General features: G+C 40.1%; 1 protein-coding gene across 16 annotated transcripts in view; it reads left to right on the forward strand.

Moving 5' to 3' along the window:
* Positions 1 to 17,665, forward strand: part of SPATA17 (spermatogenesis associated 17) — a 360,593-nt gene that overhangs the window by 31,858 nt on the left and 311,070 nt on the right. For all 16 annotated transcript variants that reach the window (XR_007515263.1, XR_007515262.1, XR_007515264.1 and 13 more), the window contains one exon: positions 15,665 to 15,715. Coding sequence is in view for 13 of the 16 variants with exons in the window: in XM_049868175.1 (XP_049724132.1) it covers positions 15,665 to 15,715 (51 nt within the window). In the remaining 3 variants the exon portion in view is untranslated. The remainder of the gene's footprint in view (positions 1 to 15,664; positions 15,716 to 17,665) is intronic.

Genomic DNA, 17,665 nt, shown 5'->3' on the forward strand with positions numbered 1-17,665 from the left:
CCAGTGGTCTAGGGGCTTCTCTGCACGGGAACCTAGGCTCCAAAGGATGCGCTCTGCTCCTGGCGCTGCTTTCTTGGTAGTATGAGGTCCCCCATCTCTCTGTTTGCTTCTCTCTTTTATACCTCAAAAGAGATTGGCTTAAGACACTATCTAATCTTGTCGATCTCATAAATATAACTGCCACTAATCCTTCACAGTGATAGGATTTACAACACTTAGGAAAATCTCATCAAGTGACAAAATGGTGGACCATCATACAATACTGGCAATCATGGCCTAACCGAGTTGACGCATATTTTGGGGGGACATGATTCAATCCACAGTATCAGAGGAGAAAACTGTTAAGAAACTTGGGGTGGTCAACAGCCTCAAATGTGGCAAAGATCCAACAGAAAGATGACTGTGGAAAGACAGAAGTCCTAAGATTTCTTTAAAACAAAATCCATTGCCATACAGTCAATTCTGACTCGTAGCAGCCCCATATGACAGAGTAGAACTGCCTCATAGGGTTTCCAAGGAGTGGTTGGTAGATTCAAACCACCAATCTTTGGTTAGCAGCCTGAGATCTTAACCACTGCTCCCCAGGGCCCTGTATTTTATATAGAGTCCCTAGTTAGAACAAACGATTAACACACTTGCTACCAAACCAAAGTTTGGTGGTTTGAGTTCACTTACAGGCATCTAGGAAGAAAGGCCTGGTAAACTATTTCCAAAAATCCACCATCAAAAAACTCTGCAGAGTACAGTGCTACCCTGCAAACATTGGGTTGCCATGAGTTGGGATATCTAGAGAGAGATAGCCTTCCTCAAAAATATGACTGAACCAGTATATTTCTATCCAGCTTTTAAATAATTCTCACAGTGAGACCAAATGGCTTCCCCAGTCCTAAAATGTCATATGATTTCCACCCTTGTGCCCTCATTAACCCATAATAGTAGAGCCATTTTGGTTTTCTTTTGTGATTTGACTCTTTCTCGCTTCCTGCATAACTTTTTTGTTTGTTTTCTTTTCAGTCTTCGTTTCAGGCCTTCTGCTGACTTTCATGCTGCTATAACTGGCCAAAGAACCACAATTTTTCTGTCTTACGGAACCAGAGCTGTCAGTGAGGTTATGCTCTGATTTTAAAAAAAAAAAAAAAAACATATAGTTACCTGGGAAAACCCTGGTAGTGTAGTGTTTCAGTGCTATGGCTCCTAACCAAAAGGCTGGCAGTTTGAATCCACCAGCTGCTCCTTGGAGACTCTATGGGGCAGTTCTGCTCTGTCCTGTAGGGTTGCTATGAGTTGGAATTGACTCGGTGGCAACAGGTTTGGTTTTTTTTTTTTTTTTTTTTGTAGTCACCTGATGGATCTCCACATGCATTGCACACATCCTGAACTCTTGCTTGTGATTTTACTGCAACCTGCTCTTCCCATTAGGCACTCAAATGGCCCTACTGTTCGGGGGCCCTTCTTGTTCTCAGCCCTATCATGTTCTATTGGGAGAAAGATGTGGCATTTGCTTCCACAGGATTCGCAGCCTTGGAAACTCAGTGGGACATTTCTACTCTGTCCTATGGGGTCGCTATGAGTTGGAGTCAACTCCATGGCATTGGGTATGGGGATCATATTCTATGTAACTTCTTTTTACCACTCCCCACTTCATTTTGCAAGTGATGAAATAAAAAATTGGTAGTGCTTCCTGTATGCAATGGTACCAGAGATATACTGAAATATTCTTTCATCTGCTTTTTTTTGAGCACTAGCACTTTGAGTTTAAATTGACTGACTTCACCAATATTACATGTAAAAGACAGCTTTTATAAATTGTGTTATTCTTTTAAATTTTCTTTTTTTTATTACATAGCTTGCATTATGTTTAATTTTAAGTGTATTATTTTCTTACCAGACTCAAAGGTAGGGTAAAATAAAGGCAACCCCAATATATGATTAATTGTAAATGAATTATTATGAAATAAATGTATATAGCCAGTCACAGACAGCTCAATGTTATGCTCTTAAATTGAAACCACTCAGTGGGTAGCATATGTATATGGGAACCACATAGAAGCCCTGTGGGCTGCTAACCGAAACCACCAGCTGCTCCACAGGAGAAAAATGTGGCAGTCAGCTTCCATAGAGATTACAGCCTTGGAAACCCTGTGAGGTGGTTCTCCTCTGTCCTATAGGGTTGCTATGAGTTGGAATTGATACAACAGCAACGGGTTTTTATGGGAACCACGTTAGCAGACAATTTGATTAAAAATTTTTATTAAAATGTATTAATAGTTTACGGAACACTAATTTATAAAGACAACTATGATTTAAAAAGAGATTATTGTTCAATTTATAAAAATGATTCTATGTATTGAAAAGCAAGGTGCAAGATATTCACATACTGCTTCCCATTGTACTGCTGCTGCTGAAGTTTTTTTTTAATTAATTTTTATTAAGCTTCAAGTGAACATTTACAAATCCAATCAGTCTGTCACATATAAGTTTACATACATCTTACTCCCTTCTCCCACTTGCTCTCCCCCTATTGAGTCAGCCCTTTCAGTCTCTCGTTTCGTGACAATTTTGCCAGCTTCCCTCTCTCTCTATCTTCCCATTCCCCCTCCAGACAAGAGTTGCCAACACACTCTCCAGTGTCCACCTGATTTAATTAGCTCACTCTTCATCAGCATCTCTCTCCCCCCCGCTGACCAGTCCCTTTCATGTCTGATAAGTTGTCTTCGGGGATGGTTCCTGTCCTGTGCCAACAGAAGGTCTGGGGAGCATTGCCGCCGGGATTCCTCCAGTTGCAGTCAGACCCTTAAGTATGGTCTTTTTATGAGAATTTGGGGTCTGCATCCCACTGATCTCCTGCTCCCTCAGGAGTTCTCTGTTGTGCTCCCTGACAGGGCAGTCATCGATTGTGGCCGGGCACCAACTAGTTCTTCTGGTCTCAGGATGATGTAGGTCTCTGGTTCATGTGGCCCTTTCTGTCTCTTAGGCTCTTAGTTGTTGTGTGACCTTGGTGTTCTTCATTTTCCGTTGCTCCAGGTGGGCTGAGACCAATTGATGCATCTTAGATGGCCGCTTGTTAGCATTTAAGACCCCAGACGCCACATTTCAAAGTGGGATGCAGAATGTTTTCATAATAGAATTATTTTGCCAATTGACTTAGAAGTCCCCTCAAACCATGTTCCCCAGACCCCCGCCCCTGCTCCGCTGACCTTTGAAGTATTTATTTTATCCCGGAAACTTCTTTGCTTTTAGTCCAGTCCAATTGAGCTGACCTTCCATGTATTGAGTGTTGTCTTTCCCTTCACCGAAAGCAGTTCTTATCTACTGATTAATCAATAAAAAACCCTCTCTCTCCCTCCCTCCCTTGCCCCTTCGTAACCACAAAAGTATGTGTTCTTCTCAGTTTTTACTATTTCTCAAGATCTTATAATAGTGGTCTTATACAATATTTGTCCTTTTGCCTCTGACTAATTTCACTCAGCATAATGCCTTCCAGGTTCCTCCATGTTATGAAATGTTTGACAGATTCGTCACTGTTCTTTATCGATGTGTAGTATTCCATTGTGTGAATATACCACAATTTATTTACCCATTCATCCCTTGACGGACACCTTGGTTGCTTCCAGCTTTTTGCTATTGTAAACAGAGCTGCAATAAACATGGGTGTGCATATATCTGTTTGTGTGAAGGCTCTTGTATCTCTAGGGTGTATTCCGAGGAGTGGGATTTCTGGGTTGTATGGTAGTTCTATTTCTAACTGTTTAAGATAACGCCAGATAGATTTCCAAAGTGGTTGTACCATTTTACATTCCCACCAGCAGTGTATAAGAGTTCCAATCTCTCCGCAGCCTCTCCAACATTTATTATTTTGTGTTTTTTGGATTAATGCCAGCCTAGTTGGTGTGAGATGGAATCTCATCATAGTTTTAATTTGCATTTCTCTAATGGCTAATGATCGGGAGCATTTTCTCATGTATCTGTTGGCTGCCTGAATATCTTCTTTAGTGAAATGTGTGTTCATATCCTTTGCCCACTTCTTGATTAGGTTCTTTGTCTTTTTGTGGTTGAGTTTTGACAGAATCATGTAGATTTTAGAGATCAGGCGCTGGTCTGAGATGTCATAGCTGAAAATTCTTTCCCAGTCTGTAGGTGGTCTTTTTACTCTTTTGGTGAAGTCTTTAGATGAGCATAGGTGTTTGATTTTTAGGAGCTCCCAGTTATCTGGTTTCTCTTCATCATTTTTGGTAATGTTTTGTATTCTGTTTATGCCTTGTATTAGGGCTCCTAGGGTTGTCCCTATTTTTCCTTCCATGATCTTTATCGTTTTAGTCTTTATGTTTAGGTCTTTGATCCACTTGGAGTTAGTTTTTGTGCATGGTGTGAGGTATGGGTCCTGTTTCATTTTTTTGCAAATGGATATCCAGTTATGCCAGCACCATTTGTTAAAAAGACTATCTTTTCCCCAATTACCTGACACTGGTCCTTTGTCAAATATCAGCTGCTCATACGTGGATGGATTTATATCTGGGTTCTCAATTCTGTTCCTTTGGTCTATGTGCCTGTTGTTGTACCAGTACCAGGCTGTTTTGACTACTGTGGCTGTATAATAGGTTCTGAAGTCAGGTAGAGTGAGGCCTCCCACTTTCTTCTTTTTCAGTAATGCTTTGCTTATCCGGGGCTTCTTTCCCTTCCATATGAAATTGGTGATTTGTTTCTCTATCTCCTTGAAATGTGACATTGGAATTTGGATCGGAATTCCGTTATATGTATAGATGGCTTTTGGTAGAATAGACATTTTTACTATGTTAAGTCTTCCTATCCATGAGCACGGTATGTTTTTCCACTTAAGTATGTCCTTTTGAATTTCTTGTAGTAGAGCTTTGTAGTTTTCTTTGTATAGGTCTTTTACATCCTTGGTAAGATTTATTTCTAAGTATTTTATCTTCTTGGGGGCTACTGTGAATGGTATTGATTTGGTTATTTCCTCTTCGGTGTTCTTTTTGTTGATGTAGAGGAATCCAAGTGATTTTTGTATATTTATCTTATAACCTGAGACTCTGCCAAACTCTTCTATTAGCTTCAGTAGTTTTCTGGAGGATTCCTTAGGGTTTTCTGTGTATAAGATCATGTCATCTACAAATAGTGATAACTTTACTTCCTCCTTGCCAATCCGTATGCCTTTTATTTCTTTGTCTAGCCTAATTGCCCTGGCTAGGACTTCAAGAACGATGTTGAATAAGAGCGGTGATAAAGGGCATCCTTGTCTGGTTCCCGTTCTCAAGGGAAATGCTTTCAGGTTCTCTCCATTTAGAGTGATATTGGCTGTTGGCTTTGCATAGATGCCCTTTATTATGTTGAGGAATTTTCCTTCAATTCCTATTTTGGTAAGAGTTTTTATCATAAATGGGTGTTGAACTTTGTCAAATGCCTTTTCTGCATCTATTGATAAGATCATGTGGTTTTTATCTTTTGTTTTATTTATGTGATGGATTACATTAATAGTTTTTCTGATATTAAACCAGCCTTGCATACCTGCTATAAATCCCACTTGATCAGGGTGAATTATTTTTTTGATGTGTTGTTGGATTCTATTGACTAGAATTTTGTTGAGGATTTTTGCATCTATGTTCATGAGGGATATAGGTCTATAATTTTCTTTTTTTGTAATGTCTTTACCTGGTTTTGGTATCAGGGAGATGGTAGCTTCATAGAGTGAGTTGGGTAGTATTCCGTCATTTTCTATGCTTTGAAATACCTTCAGTAGTAGTGCTGTTAAGTCTTCTCTGAAAGTTTGGTAGAACTCTGCAGTGAAGCCGTCCGGGCCAGGTCTTTTTTTTGTTGGAAGTTTTTTGATTACCGTTTCAATCTCTTTTTTTGTTATGGGTCTATTTAGTTGTTCTACTTCTGAATGTGTTAGTTTAGGTAGGTAGTGTTTTTCCAGGAATTCATCCATTTCTTCTAGGTTTGCAAATTTGTTAGAGTACAATTTTTCGTAGTAATCTGAAATGATTCTTTTAATTTCATTTGGTTCTGTTGTGATGTGGTCCTTCTCGTTTCTTATTCAGGTTATTTGTTTCCTTTCCTGTATTTCTTTAGTCAGTCTAGCCAATGGTTTATCAATTTTGTTAATTTTTTCAAAGAACCAGCTTTTGGCTTTGTTAATTCTTTCAATTGTTTTTCTGTTCTCTAATTCATTTAGTTCAGCTCTAATTTTTATTATTTGTTTTCTTCTGGTGCCTGATGGGTTCTTTTGTTGCTCACTTTCTATTTGTTCAAGTTGTCGGGACAGTTCTCTGATTTTGGCTCTTTCTTCTTTTTCTATGTGTGCATTTATCGATATAAATTGGCCTCTGAGCACTGCTTTTGCTGTGTCCCAGAGGTTTTGATAGGAAGTATTTTCATTCTCGTTGCATTCTATGAATTTCCTTATTCCCTCCTTGATGTCTTCTATAACCCAGTCTTTTTTCAGGAGGGTATTGTTCAGTTTCCAAGTATTTGATTTCTTTTCCCTAGTTTTTCTGTTATTGATTTCTAGTTTTATTGCCTTGTGGTCTGAGAAGATGCTTTGTAATATTTCGATGTTTTGGACTCTGCAAAGGTTTGTTTTATGACCTAATATGTGGTCTATTCTAGAGAATGTTCCATGTGCGCTAGAAAAAAAAGTATATTTTGCAGCAGTTGGGTGGAGAGTTCTGTATAAGTCAATGAGGTCAAGTTGGTTGATTATTGTAAGTAGGTCTTCCGTGTCTCTGTTGAGCTTCTTACTGGATGTCCTGTCCTTCTCCGAAAGTGGTGTGTTGAAGTCTCCTAGTATAATTGTGGAGGTGTCTATCTCACTTTTCAATTCTGTTAAAATTTGATTTATGTATCTTGCAGCCCTGTCATTGGGTGCATAAATATTTAATATGGTTATGTCTTCCTGATGAATTGTCCCTTTTATCATTATATAGTGTCCTTCTTTATCCTTTGTGGTGGTTTTAAGTCTAAAGTCTATTTTGTCAGAAATTAATATTGCTACTCCTCTTCTTTTTTGCTTATTGTTTGCTTGATATATTTTTTTCCATCCTTTGAGTTTTAGTTTGTTTGTGTCTCTAAGTCTAAGGTGTGTCTGTTGTAGGCAGCATATAGATGGATCGTGTTTCTTTATCCAGTCCGTGACTCTCTGTCTCTTTATTGGTGCATTTAGTCCATTTACATTCAGCGTAATTATAGATAAGTAAGTTTTTAGTGCTGTCATTTTGATGCCTTTTCATGTGTGTTGTTGGCCATTTCATTTTTGCACATACTTTTTTTGTGCTGAAACGTTTTTCTTATTAAATTGTGAGGTCCTCATTTTCATAGTGTTTGACTTTATGTTAGTTGGGTCGTTATGTTTTTCTTGGCTTTTATCCTGAGTTATGGAGTTGATATTCCTTTTTGTGGTTACCTTATTATTTACCCCTATTTTCCTAAGTAAAAACCTGACTTGTATTGTTCTATATCGCCTTGTATCACTCTCCATCTGGCAGTTCAATGCCTCCTGTATTTAGTCCCTCTTTTTGATTATTGTGATCTTTTACCTATTGACTTCCATGATTCCCTGTTATGTGTATGATTTTATTTATTTATTTATTTTAAAAAATTAATCTTAATTTGTTTGTTTTTGTGATTTCCCTATTTGAGTTGATATCAGGACGTTCTGTTTTGTGACCTTGTATTGTGTTGGTACCTGATATTTTTGGTTTTCTGACCAAACAATCTCCTTTAGCATTTCTTGTAGCTTTGGTTTGGTTTTTGCAAATTCTCTAAACTTGTGTTTATCTGTAAATATCTTAATTTTGCCTTCATATTTCAGAGAGAGTTTTGCTGGATATATGATCCTTGGCTGGCAGTTTTTCTCCTTCAGTGATCTGTATATGTCGTCCCATTCCCTTCTTGCCTGCATAGTTTCTGCTGAGTAGTCTGAACTTATTCTTATTGATTCTCCCTTGAAGGAAACCTTTCTTTTCTCCCTGGCTGCTTTTAAAATTTTCTGTTTATCTTTGTTTTTGGCAGGTTTGATGATAATATGTCTTGGTGTTTTTCTTTTTGGATCAGTCTTAAATGGGGTTCAATGAGCATCCTGGATAGATATCCTTTCGTCTTTCATGATGTCAGGGAAGTTTTGTGTCAGGAGTTCTTCAACTATTTTCTCTGTGTTTTCTGTCCCCCCTCCCTGTTCTGGGACTCCAATCACTCACAAGTTATCCTTCTTGATAGAGTCCCACATGATTCTTAGGGTTTCTTCATTTTTTTTAATTCTTTTATCTGATTTTTTTTCAGCTATGTTGATGTTGATTCCCTGGTCCTCCAGATGTCCCAGTCTGCATTCTAATTGCTCGAGTCTGCTCCTCTGACATCCTATTGTGTTGTCTCATTCTGTAATTTTATTGTTAATCTTTTGGATTTCTACATGCTGTCTCTCTATGGATTCTTGCAACTTATTAATTTTTCCACTATGTTCTTGAATAATCTTTTTGAGTTCTTCAACAGTTTTATCAGTGTGTTCCTTGGCTTTTTCTGCAGTCTGCGTTATTTCATTTGTGATGTCTTGAAGCATTCTGTAAATTAGTTTTTTATATTCTGTATCTGATAATTCCAGGATTGTATCTTCGTTTGGGAAAGATTTTGATTCTTTTGTTTGGGGGGTTGGAGAAGCTGTCATGGTCTGCTTCTTTATGTGGTTTGATATACACTGCTGTCTCCGAGCCATCACTGGGAAACTAGTTTTTCCAGAAAATCCGCTAAAAAAAAAATGCAGTCAGATCCCTATCAGAGTTCTCCCTCTGGCTCAGGGTATTCGGATGTTAATGGAGCCGCCTGGGGAGGGTTGGGGAGGGATCAGAGAGCTAGGAGAGTAGCACCTCAGAATATAGCCAGAGTTGCTTGTCTTGCTTGGAATGACTATTATATCTGAGATTTCCGCGGGGCAGGTCGCCTATGTGTACTGGCTGTGTGGAGATTGCCCCCGGGGGGTCTGGCCCGCTTGAGTCACGGTCAGATCCTCCGCTGTCAGCCCCACCCTCTAGGTTAAGGCTCCCCTACTGGGACGGTGCAGTCCCGACTCAAAAATCAGTCGCTGCCTCCCGGGGGCTCCCCGTCCCGCCAGCCATGTCGCGCGCCGCCCCCGCGAACCACCTGGGACCCCCCGGGGTCAATTCAGGGGGATGGAGCTGCTTCCCGCGCTGACGGCACGCCACGCCTGCGCCCGCCAAAATCCCAGTGGGACGGCTCCCCGGCTGGGACGCTGCTCTCCCCACTCCAAGACCTGTCACTGCCTTCCGGTGACTTCTCCCACCAGCTGCGCCGCTGCGAACTGGGTGGGTGCCGCCCACGCAAACCGGATGGGCCCCCCCCGGGGTTAATTCAGGGGGATGTAGCTGCTCCCCGCGCTCATGCCACGCCCGCGCCCGCCAAAATCCCGGCGGGACAGCTCCCTGGCTGGGACGCTGCTCTCCCCGCTCCAAAACCTGTCTCTGTCTCCCGGGGACGTCTCCCACCGGCTGTGCCGCCGCACTGCCTGCGCTAACTGGCTGGGCGCCGCCCATGCGAACCGGCTCGGCCCCCCCCTGGGGTCAACTCAGGGGGATGTACCTGCTCCCCGTGCTCACGCCACGCCCGAGCCCGCCAAAATCTCGGCGGGACGGCTTCCCGGCTGGGACGCTGCTCTCCCCGCTCCAAGACCAGTCGCTGCCTCCCGGGGACTTCTCCTACCGGCTGCGCCGCCACGCGGCCCGCGCGAACCGGCTGGGCCCCCTCCCGGAATGAGTTCGGGGGCTAGGGCTGGGCCGCTTGTCTGTGCCGTCTGCCCCGCTGGGCTCTGCCCTGAATCGGGCTCCGCAGGTCACCTGACTGGTACGCTGGCTCCAGCCTCTGAAAACAATCGCTGCCTCCCCGTATTTGTTCGTTCTCCGTCTCTAAATCTGTGTTTGTTGTTCAGAGTTCGTAGATTGTTATGTATGTGATCGATTCACTTGTTTTTCCGAGTCTTTGTTGCAAGAGGGATCCGCGGTAGCGTCCACCTAGTCCGCCATCTTGGCCCCACCTCCTGCTGAAGTTTTCATATTTGACTGAGTATATAATAAAGTAAAAATGGGAGAAAGTTTTAACAACCTGAAATGGGACAAAAGATGCCTCCACTATCAAATGCCATTGTATGTTTTCATGTGTATATAATATCAGTCACTATTTTAAAACTGATAATGGATTGACATAGTTGCCTCTGACATTTTTATTCTTCTTCGTTGGATAAATAAATGTTTATTCTATGAGAAAATGCTCAACTCTTTTGATATCCCTTTTTCTAGGGCTTCCAAATCAGTTTTAAGATGATAAGGCAATACTTTTCATCTTTAGTGTTGGAACAGAAAATTGAAACATGGTGTTTTTTCCCATAAGGGTCTTACATTTTAAATAAACAGCAGTGGCAAGGCAACTTAGGACTTGAACTTACTAATACATAATTTTTTAGTTAGAAAAATTATTAATTTTTTCCATCATAATTATGAAAAGCATTTAGATGTGTTATACCTGCTTTTAAATATTATTCCTCAGTAACTGGGAAAAATAATGTAATTGGCTTTTAACTGTTTTAACGGGAAAAAAAAGGTTGTTTTAAAAATTAGCTGTTGGTAGCAACCAGATTGGTATCAGTTGCCAGCAAACAAGGCAAAGCATATGCACAAAATACTCATGATTACTTGACAATAAATCATGTTAATGATTATGCTCAAAATTATCCAATGAGGATGGCACTCCTCGTTTGTGGAACGTGGATGTGGAAAATAACAAAGGTGGAGGCTCATCAGATCCATTGTCCGTATGTGCACGGCTTCTACAGATTCTGTTGTCATTGTTTTCATGCAGATATTTCCTCCGTATTGCCTAATGGAGGAAATAAATCAGTTGATCTGGTCAAGTTATATGCATCTGTTACTCAAAATCATGATAAATATGTATTACTTCAAAACCTGCTTTTGAAAATGGTTGACCATTTCTTTTTTGAAACACATCTTTATTCGGGGTTCAAACTTAAATGTGCAACAGTATGGGAAAGATGAAATAATTTATGGTGTGTTTATGTAGCAAAAGACCATGGAGCTACTATATGTACACATAGGAAATATATGAAGAAAGGACATAAAAATGGGAGAGGAGAGAGCTGTACTAGATCTGCCTAAATCAGTTGGAAGAGCTCTTTTAATGCAAATTAAGTCATGAGGGCTTTAGGGAGAGGAATTTGCAGTCTGAACTTAATATTTTAAGAGGTGGAACACTTCTAGTTGAAGACAAGGTCCAGAGTGTGGTGATGGAAAAGTAAGGCTGCATGGAAGCGGGGTCGTTGGGGTTGAGAAAGGCAGGTGACTGTGAGATTAGGTAGTTGGATGTGTTGCCTACATGAATGTGAAAACTCTCAAGACAGTAGCAGGAGTTGTGATGTATACGGCATCTGATTCTGGATTGGAAGGTTGAGGGTTCGAGTTCCTTTGTGGTCTCTCTCCCTTAAAAAAATACGTTGCCATCGAGTAGATTTCAATTCAGAGCAACCCCATAGGGCAGAGTAGAACTGACCCCACAGGGTTGCCAAGGCTGTAAATCTTTGTGGCTGATGGGTTTCAACCACCATCTTTCGGTAGCAGTTGAGCTGCTTAACTACTGTGCCACCAGGACTCCTTCTCTCTACTTTAGTGATCTAAAATACTCAAGTTTGTTAGTTACGTCCCAATTAACACCCCTTGGCTTAATGGGCTAGTGGTTAAGAGCTCAGCTGTTAATCGGACAGTGGCAGTTCAAACCCACCAGCTGGTCTGCGGGAGGAAGATGTGGGAGTCTGCTTGTGTAAAGATCACGGCCTTGGAAACCCTGTGGGGCAGTTACACTCTGTCTTACGGGGTTGCATCGACTCCACAGCAATGGTTGTTTTTCCTTAACTTTGGCCTGAGCAATTGAAAGACATTGAAGTTCTCTGAGTTCAACCAACCAGCCAACCAACCAAACCCGTTGCTGTCAGCAAGTCCTGACTCGTAGTGGCACTAAAGGGCACAATAGAACTGCCCTATAGGGGTTCAAAGGCTGTCTGAAAGTCTTTATGGAAGCTGACTGCCACGTCTTTCTCCCACGGAGCAGCCGATGGGCCTGACCCACTGACCTGGTGGATTTGAGCCACTGACCTGGTGGGTTCTAATCATCAGCTGCTTAACCAATGCCCCACCAGGGCTCCTTAAAAAAAAAAAAAAGAAAAGACTTGGTAAAAGCAATACTTTACAAATTAATCTAGAGAAGGTGTTCAGAATGGATTAAAAGTAAGATGCTACAGGCATGAAGACTATAAGAAGTTCAAACCAAGAACCCACTGTCGTCAAGTTGATTCCAACTCATAGTGGCCCCACAGGGTTTCCAAGGCTGTAAATCTCTACAGAAGTAAACTGCCACATCTTTCTCCTGCAGAGATGCTGGTGGTTTCGAACAACCAACCTTTTAGTTAGCAGTCGGTCGCTTTAGCCACTATGCCGCCAGGGTAGTAATTCAGTCATGGGGAAAAAAAAAAAAAAAAAAAAAAACTCGACAGAGCTGAGACACTAATTCTGGAAATGAGGGATGAAAAAGAAAATGAAACCATCAGTATAAAATAGAAAGCAATCACAGCCACTAGAGATAGCAAGCACTCAGAAGCTTGTCTTAGAAGGAGGGTGATACTCAAAATCCTTACCAGTCTATACAGTGGAGGCACTCCCTTATCAAAACTAGTGACCAACCATTCAGAAGGGACACCAGCCGTACACAACACGTATGGCCACTCTGGGTCAGTCCACTGACTAGCAGCCCTGCCCACAAGGTCCGCATGGATATTAACCGCCCAGACAATTCATTATATGTTTTTAAAGGAATATATCCTCTATGAAAAATTTCAGAAGCGTTCTAAAAATTGAGCTAGGTGATATGACAAAGCCATACAGTTAATAAATGGTTGATTTAGAATTCAAATGCTATTTGTTGCTCCCAAACTCTTCCTACTCCACCTGGGATAAAAGTAACAAAGCTTCTCTTTATCCTTCTCTCCCTCTTTATCTTTTTCTCCTACCCTCTTTTACTTCCTTCATTTAAAAAAAAAAAAAAAAAACACTGTAGGAGAAGCTGTATAATCAAGCCGTTTCTATTACAGTAGTCCTGTCTGCTTTTATGCCTGTTTTTCATTCCATGTCTTTAGTCTTCCGCTTTAACATAGACGCGGTATCTTATGCTAAAACACAGTGAAACCTGTGAGAGCCAGGACCGCATTGATTTTCTGGGCCTTGCAAGTTTTCCGCCTTTGACAGGGCACAGTCTGACCTCTTTTCTATCGCTATTAGTGGAAAATATTTGAGTTCTTCTTCTCTGATAGGTTTCGCCGTACACGGGTTCCAGCTTTCACCAGTTTTACTGTAATAGGAAATTAATACACAGAAGGGAACTTTTTTTAGAATTTTGCTGAGAAATTACAGTAGCTTCTTATTCTCCGGCTGTGCTTTTCCAGCTCCATGGAATGACAAAAAAAAAAAAAAAAAAACCCAAACAACTCTTAGGACAGAATTTTAGAAAATAATTTCAATAAAAAGGGCTCTTGAATGGGTTGTATTTTGGCTCTTCATGCAACTGGAAGAGCTAGAATTACTATCACAACTAATTGTCACTGTTCAGAATGGATATACTAAGACTTAGGTGAAATTTCGTCAGATTTTAAAGTGTCAAAATGTGTCCCTTTAATGGCTTAGGAAGATGTCCGGATCATATTTATACACGGTTTTTTATACTTTCGAAAGTATCTGGGCTGTAGAATTGCGAGTAAATATAAAAATGTAATATCAGTTACTGTTTCACATAAGGATATACTGGGATCAAAGTCCTTTTCCTCCTTTTAACTACAGAATTCAGAATTCTAAGGCTCTGAAGCTGCGCCTCTTAGTTCATAGTAACAGTCACCCTTTTACACATTTTGAAATTTTACTTACGGTTTGAATTACATACTTTTAGCCACAAAAAGTGTAAGTTAGTGCTTCCGACAATACCTTTCAGAATGACTGTCGGCTCTGTCACAAGGACTTTATCTCATTTTAATTCTGAACAACTCTTATGAAGTATGTAATGTTCCATTCTGTAAAAAGGAAATCAAGACAGGACTTTTAAGGTCAAGGCCACACAGCTGCAAGAGCAAAGGCAGGAATGGAACTCAGATCTTCAGTTCAAAAGCTCACCCAGCCTCCACTGCTAACGAAAGAGTATGATACAGACCAGAAACAACATCTTTTCCTGAGCCAAACTTTTTCAAATGTATAATTTCCCATATGCTTCTTCTGTATAAAAATATTTCATGGCAATGTCTACCTCAGTATGACGCGAAGAAATACAACATCAATGTAAATATTTTAAATTCACCTCAAACGCCAAGAATTTTGTCTTACTTGCCATGATGAAGAAAGAGAATTTAAAATGAAGTAACATCATTGTGTTCATTTGTAAATAACATATTGCAGCCAACTGTTTCTTAATTGCCCAGACTGTTGATAAAGAATCCAGCCCTGCTGCTTTCCACAGACAATTTGCTTTGGATCAGACCAGGCAATTCAAATAAGACTAATTACAGAGCAACCCTTTTATGTGAATTCCTGTTTATCATGGGGGAGAAAACCCCTGTCTAAAAGGTTAGGTACTTTCCTCTGATTTCTACCTGAAACGTAATACCTATTACCTGGCCTGAAGATATGTTACTTGAATGAATTTTGATTGAATAAAAATGAATATGATTATACAGTGTTGAAAAAGATTTGTATACATTTCATTGCTTTTAAGGTTTATTTGCTGGTATAAACTATGTTAATTTTGTATTTTTTAATTAAAAGTTAGAACAGATGTGGAAGCTTTACTTAAAGCAGTATTTTCACTGAAATAAGCAGTGTCACTGAATGATTATTTTCTATAACAGGAACTTCTATATTAATAGATAAACGCGTCTTTGTCAGAAAGAAACTAAGACTTTAGGAAGTCTTCACTGTATCAGGGGATTTGCTGTAACATGATATCATTGTATTTATGATTTTATGGTGTTAAAATGAATATTAAATGAAACAAAATTCCCCAGGATTCCTCAGGAGGCAGCTAAGTACATAGCATTTTGTACAGATGGTTGGAAGGCACAATTTTACACCATCACTGCGTCCATACCCTTGAACGATTTAGACTGCAGACAGCATTTCTTTGAATTTTTCATTAAACCAGACGTCTTGAAATATGAATTCCTTTTACGTTTCTGTGAGTTTTGGCTAAAAGCACCCCAGTGAATAAATCATACAATACTACGTGTCACCAGCACTTGTGAATATTTCTGCTTTGTTATTCTGTTCTCAGTAGAGCACCATTGATTATCAAACTCAGCGGAGAGCATTTTATGATCATACATCTCCATTAGCTCCTGGTCTGACTACCATAGATTTTTCTGGTGAAGCCTGCATTATGTATTAGGAAGCCTATCTCTTCAACAGAAAGTTTGATTCCATTTTTTTCTAAGGCTAGAACCCTTATAATGTATTATATATAAAGATTCTTATCTTTCACATGTAAAAATAGGCTGCAGTGTCTTTGTGTAACTGAAATGTATGCTGTCTTTTTTTTTCTCGATTCACAGGTAGCATATTATACTATGAAGATGAATCTCTACAACGCAATGGCTGTCAGGGTAAATATTTCTTCACTTGTTAAACAAATGAAAAGTCAATTGCGCCCTGAATTCGCTTTTAATAAAACGAGCAAACCAGAATAATGTAAATTTGATTGATATGCTAATACAGAGAAAAAAGGGTGCATAGTTAAAAAGTTAGTTAAACTGAATAATCTTGGCAGTGTTAAAAATTAGAGTAAAATGTAAAGTGGGTAATTATAAGTTCCTTATGTTTTAGAATGTTAACCATCTCTGATCCGTAACTAGAGAAAGAGCGTGAGTATTAACGAAACAATGTATTAGTTTCCATATGTCGTACAGAGTGTTGTGTTGAATAGACGAACATGGTTCTGGAATATAAGATTCCTGCCCAGTGCAAATCCATTAGAAATTATTCATATGATTTAGCGGTAATAACATCAGTTTCCACCTTAGAAGTTTTATTTCTATCATTTCTGTGTTCATTTTTCAAGTGTTATTTTTCTAATAGGAAGCTGAATTTAATGATCATGGAGCTTGAACTTGGATTCCACACAGACTTTGGGAATAGGCACAACAAAAAGATTATTTCTTTTGTCTGAGAATAGATGCTAATACCTTAATTGCTAAACTATCGTAAATGGAGAAATTACTTAAGTGATTTTTATTTATAGCTTTAAAACCTATGTTGCCCTTATTATATTTTCTTTCATTGATCTGTTAGTTCTTTCTTTTAGTAATAATAGATTTTATTCTTGGGTCAGGCAAGGAAGTAAAATACTTTCTGAAAGCAGCCCAGGTGTTGAACTCTGCCAGATAAATTTACATTATCCTGTGATACCCTGTGTGTGTACGTATCCTGTCTATGTACTGCTTTGGGCAGGGTGTTTTCCTCTTCAGGGGTGAGTGTGCTGGGAGCCTAGCCCAGGGACAGTCTCCAGTATCTTATTCCTCCACCCTCTGGTTTTCTGTAGCATGTAGTTTGAGGGGGGAAAAAAAGAGAAAGAAGGAAATCTTCCTGCTTCTTTTCCTGAGCCAGGAACAGATTCTCCAGCTGCAGTGAGCTATTTGCCTTTCTCGGTAATATCCATATAGGAAAACAACCTGGGCTTTTTCTTTCAGTGGGAATTTAGGAGGTTTTGATTCTGTGTACAGCTCTGCCATAGACTTCACTTCTGAGTCTAAAGCACTGTTAGATTTTTTTTTCTGTTTGCTTCCTGTCAGATGTATCTCCAAAGTAAAAGGCAATAGATGACTGAAAACCTCAAGTAGTAAATGACCAAGATCGCCCTAGTTAATAACGATCAAGTTGATGACCCTAGATCACCAGGGAAGATCACCTCAGAAGACAGGGTTAGAAAAATGTATACTCTTGTTTATTATTTAGCCCCAAATCTTCGTAGTGAATCTTGATCTGCTTTGTAATTATTAGTACATTTACCCTGGTAGCACAGGGGTTTAAGAGCTCGGCTGCTAACCAAAAGGTCTGCAGTTGGAATACACCAGCTGCTCTTTGGAAACCTTACGGGGCAGTTCTACTCTGTCCTGTAGGGCCACTATGAGTCGGAATGGACTCCGTGGCATCGGGGTTGGTTTTGATTTTCAGGCATGTATAAAAGCTCACGTCAGTCCAAGTTGCTTGGAAGCCAGCCTTTACTTATTCCGCCATCATACTAGAAGCTCCATTTCCTGATAGTGTTGTTCAGTGGTCAGCTTGTCTTTCATTTATATCAGCTGACAATGTGGAACTTTCTGGAGCCCTGTGATCCTGGAAAACAGCAAAGGTTAAGAAATCCCTCCACCCTTTTGCATTCAGGAGGGGTTTACCGCACCCTCCCACTATGACTTAGATACTTGCTGATCTATGACAAGGCCAGACACAGACCCTCCAGATTCCAACGCACCATCTCATGAATGATTAGTGAACTGCTTACCCCACTGATGAATTGGAACAAAATCCTCGTCAACCAAACTTCTGGTCCCGGAAGC

This window comes from Elephas maximus, chromosome 24, assembly GCF_024166365.1.
Source record: "Elephas maximus indicus isolate mEleMax1 chromosome 24, mEleMax1 primary haplotype, whole genome shotgun sequence".
NCBI classification, from domain to species: Eukaryota; Metazoa; Chordata; class Mammalia; order Proboscidea; family Elephantidae; genus Elephas; species Elephas maximus.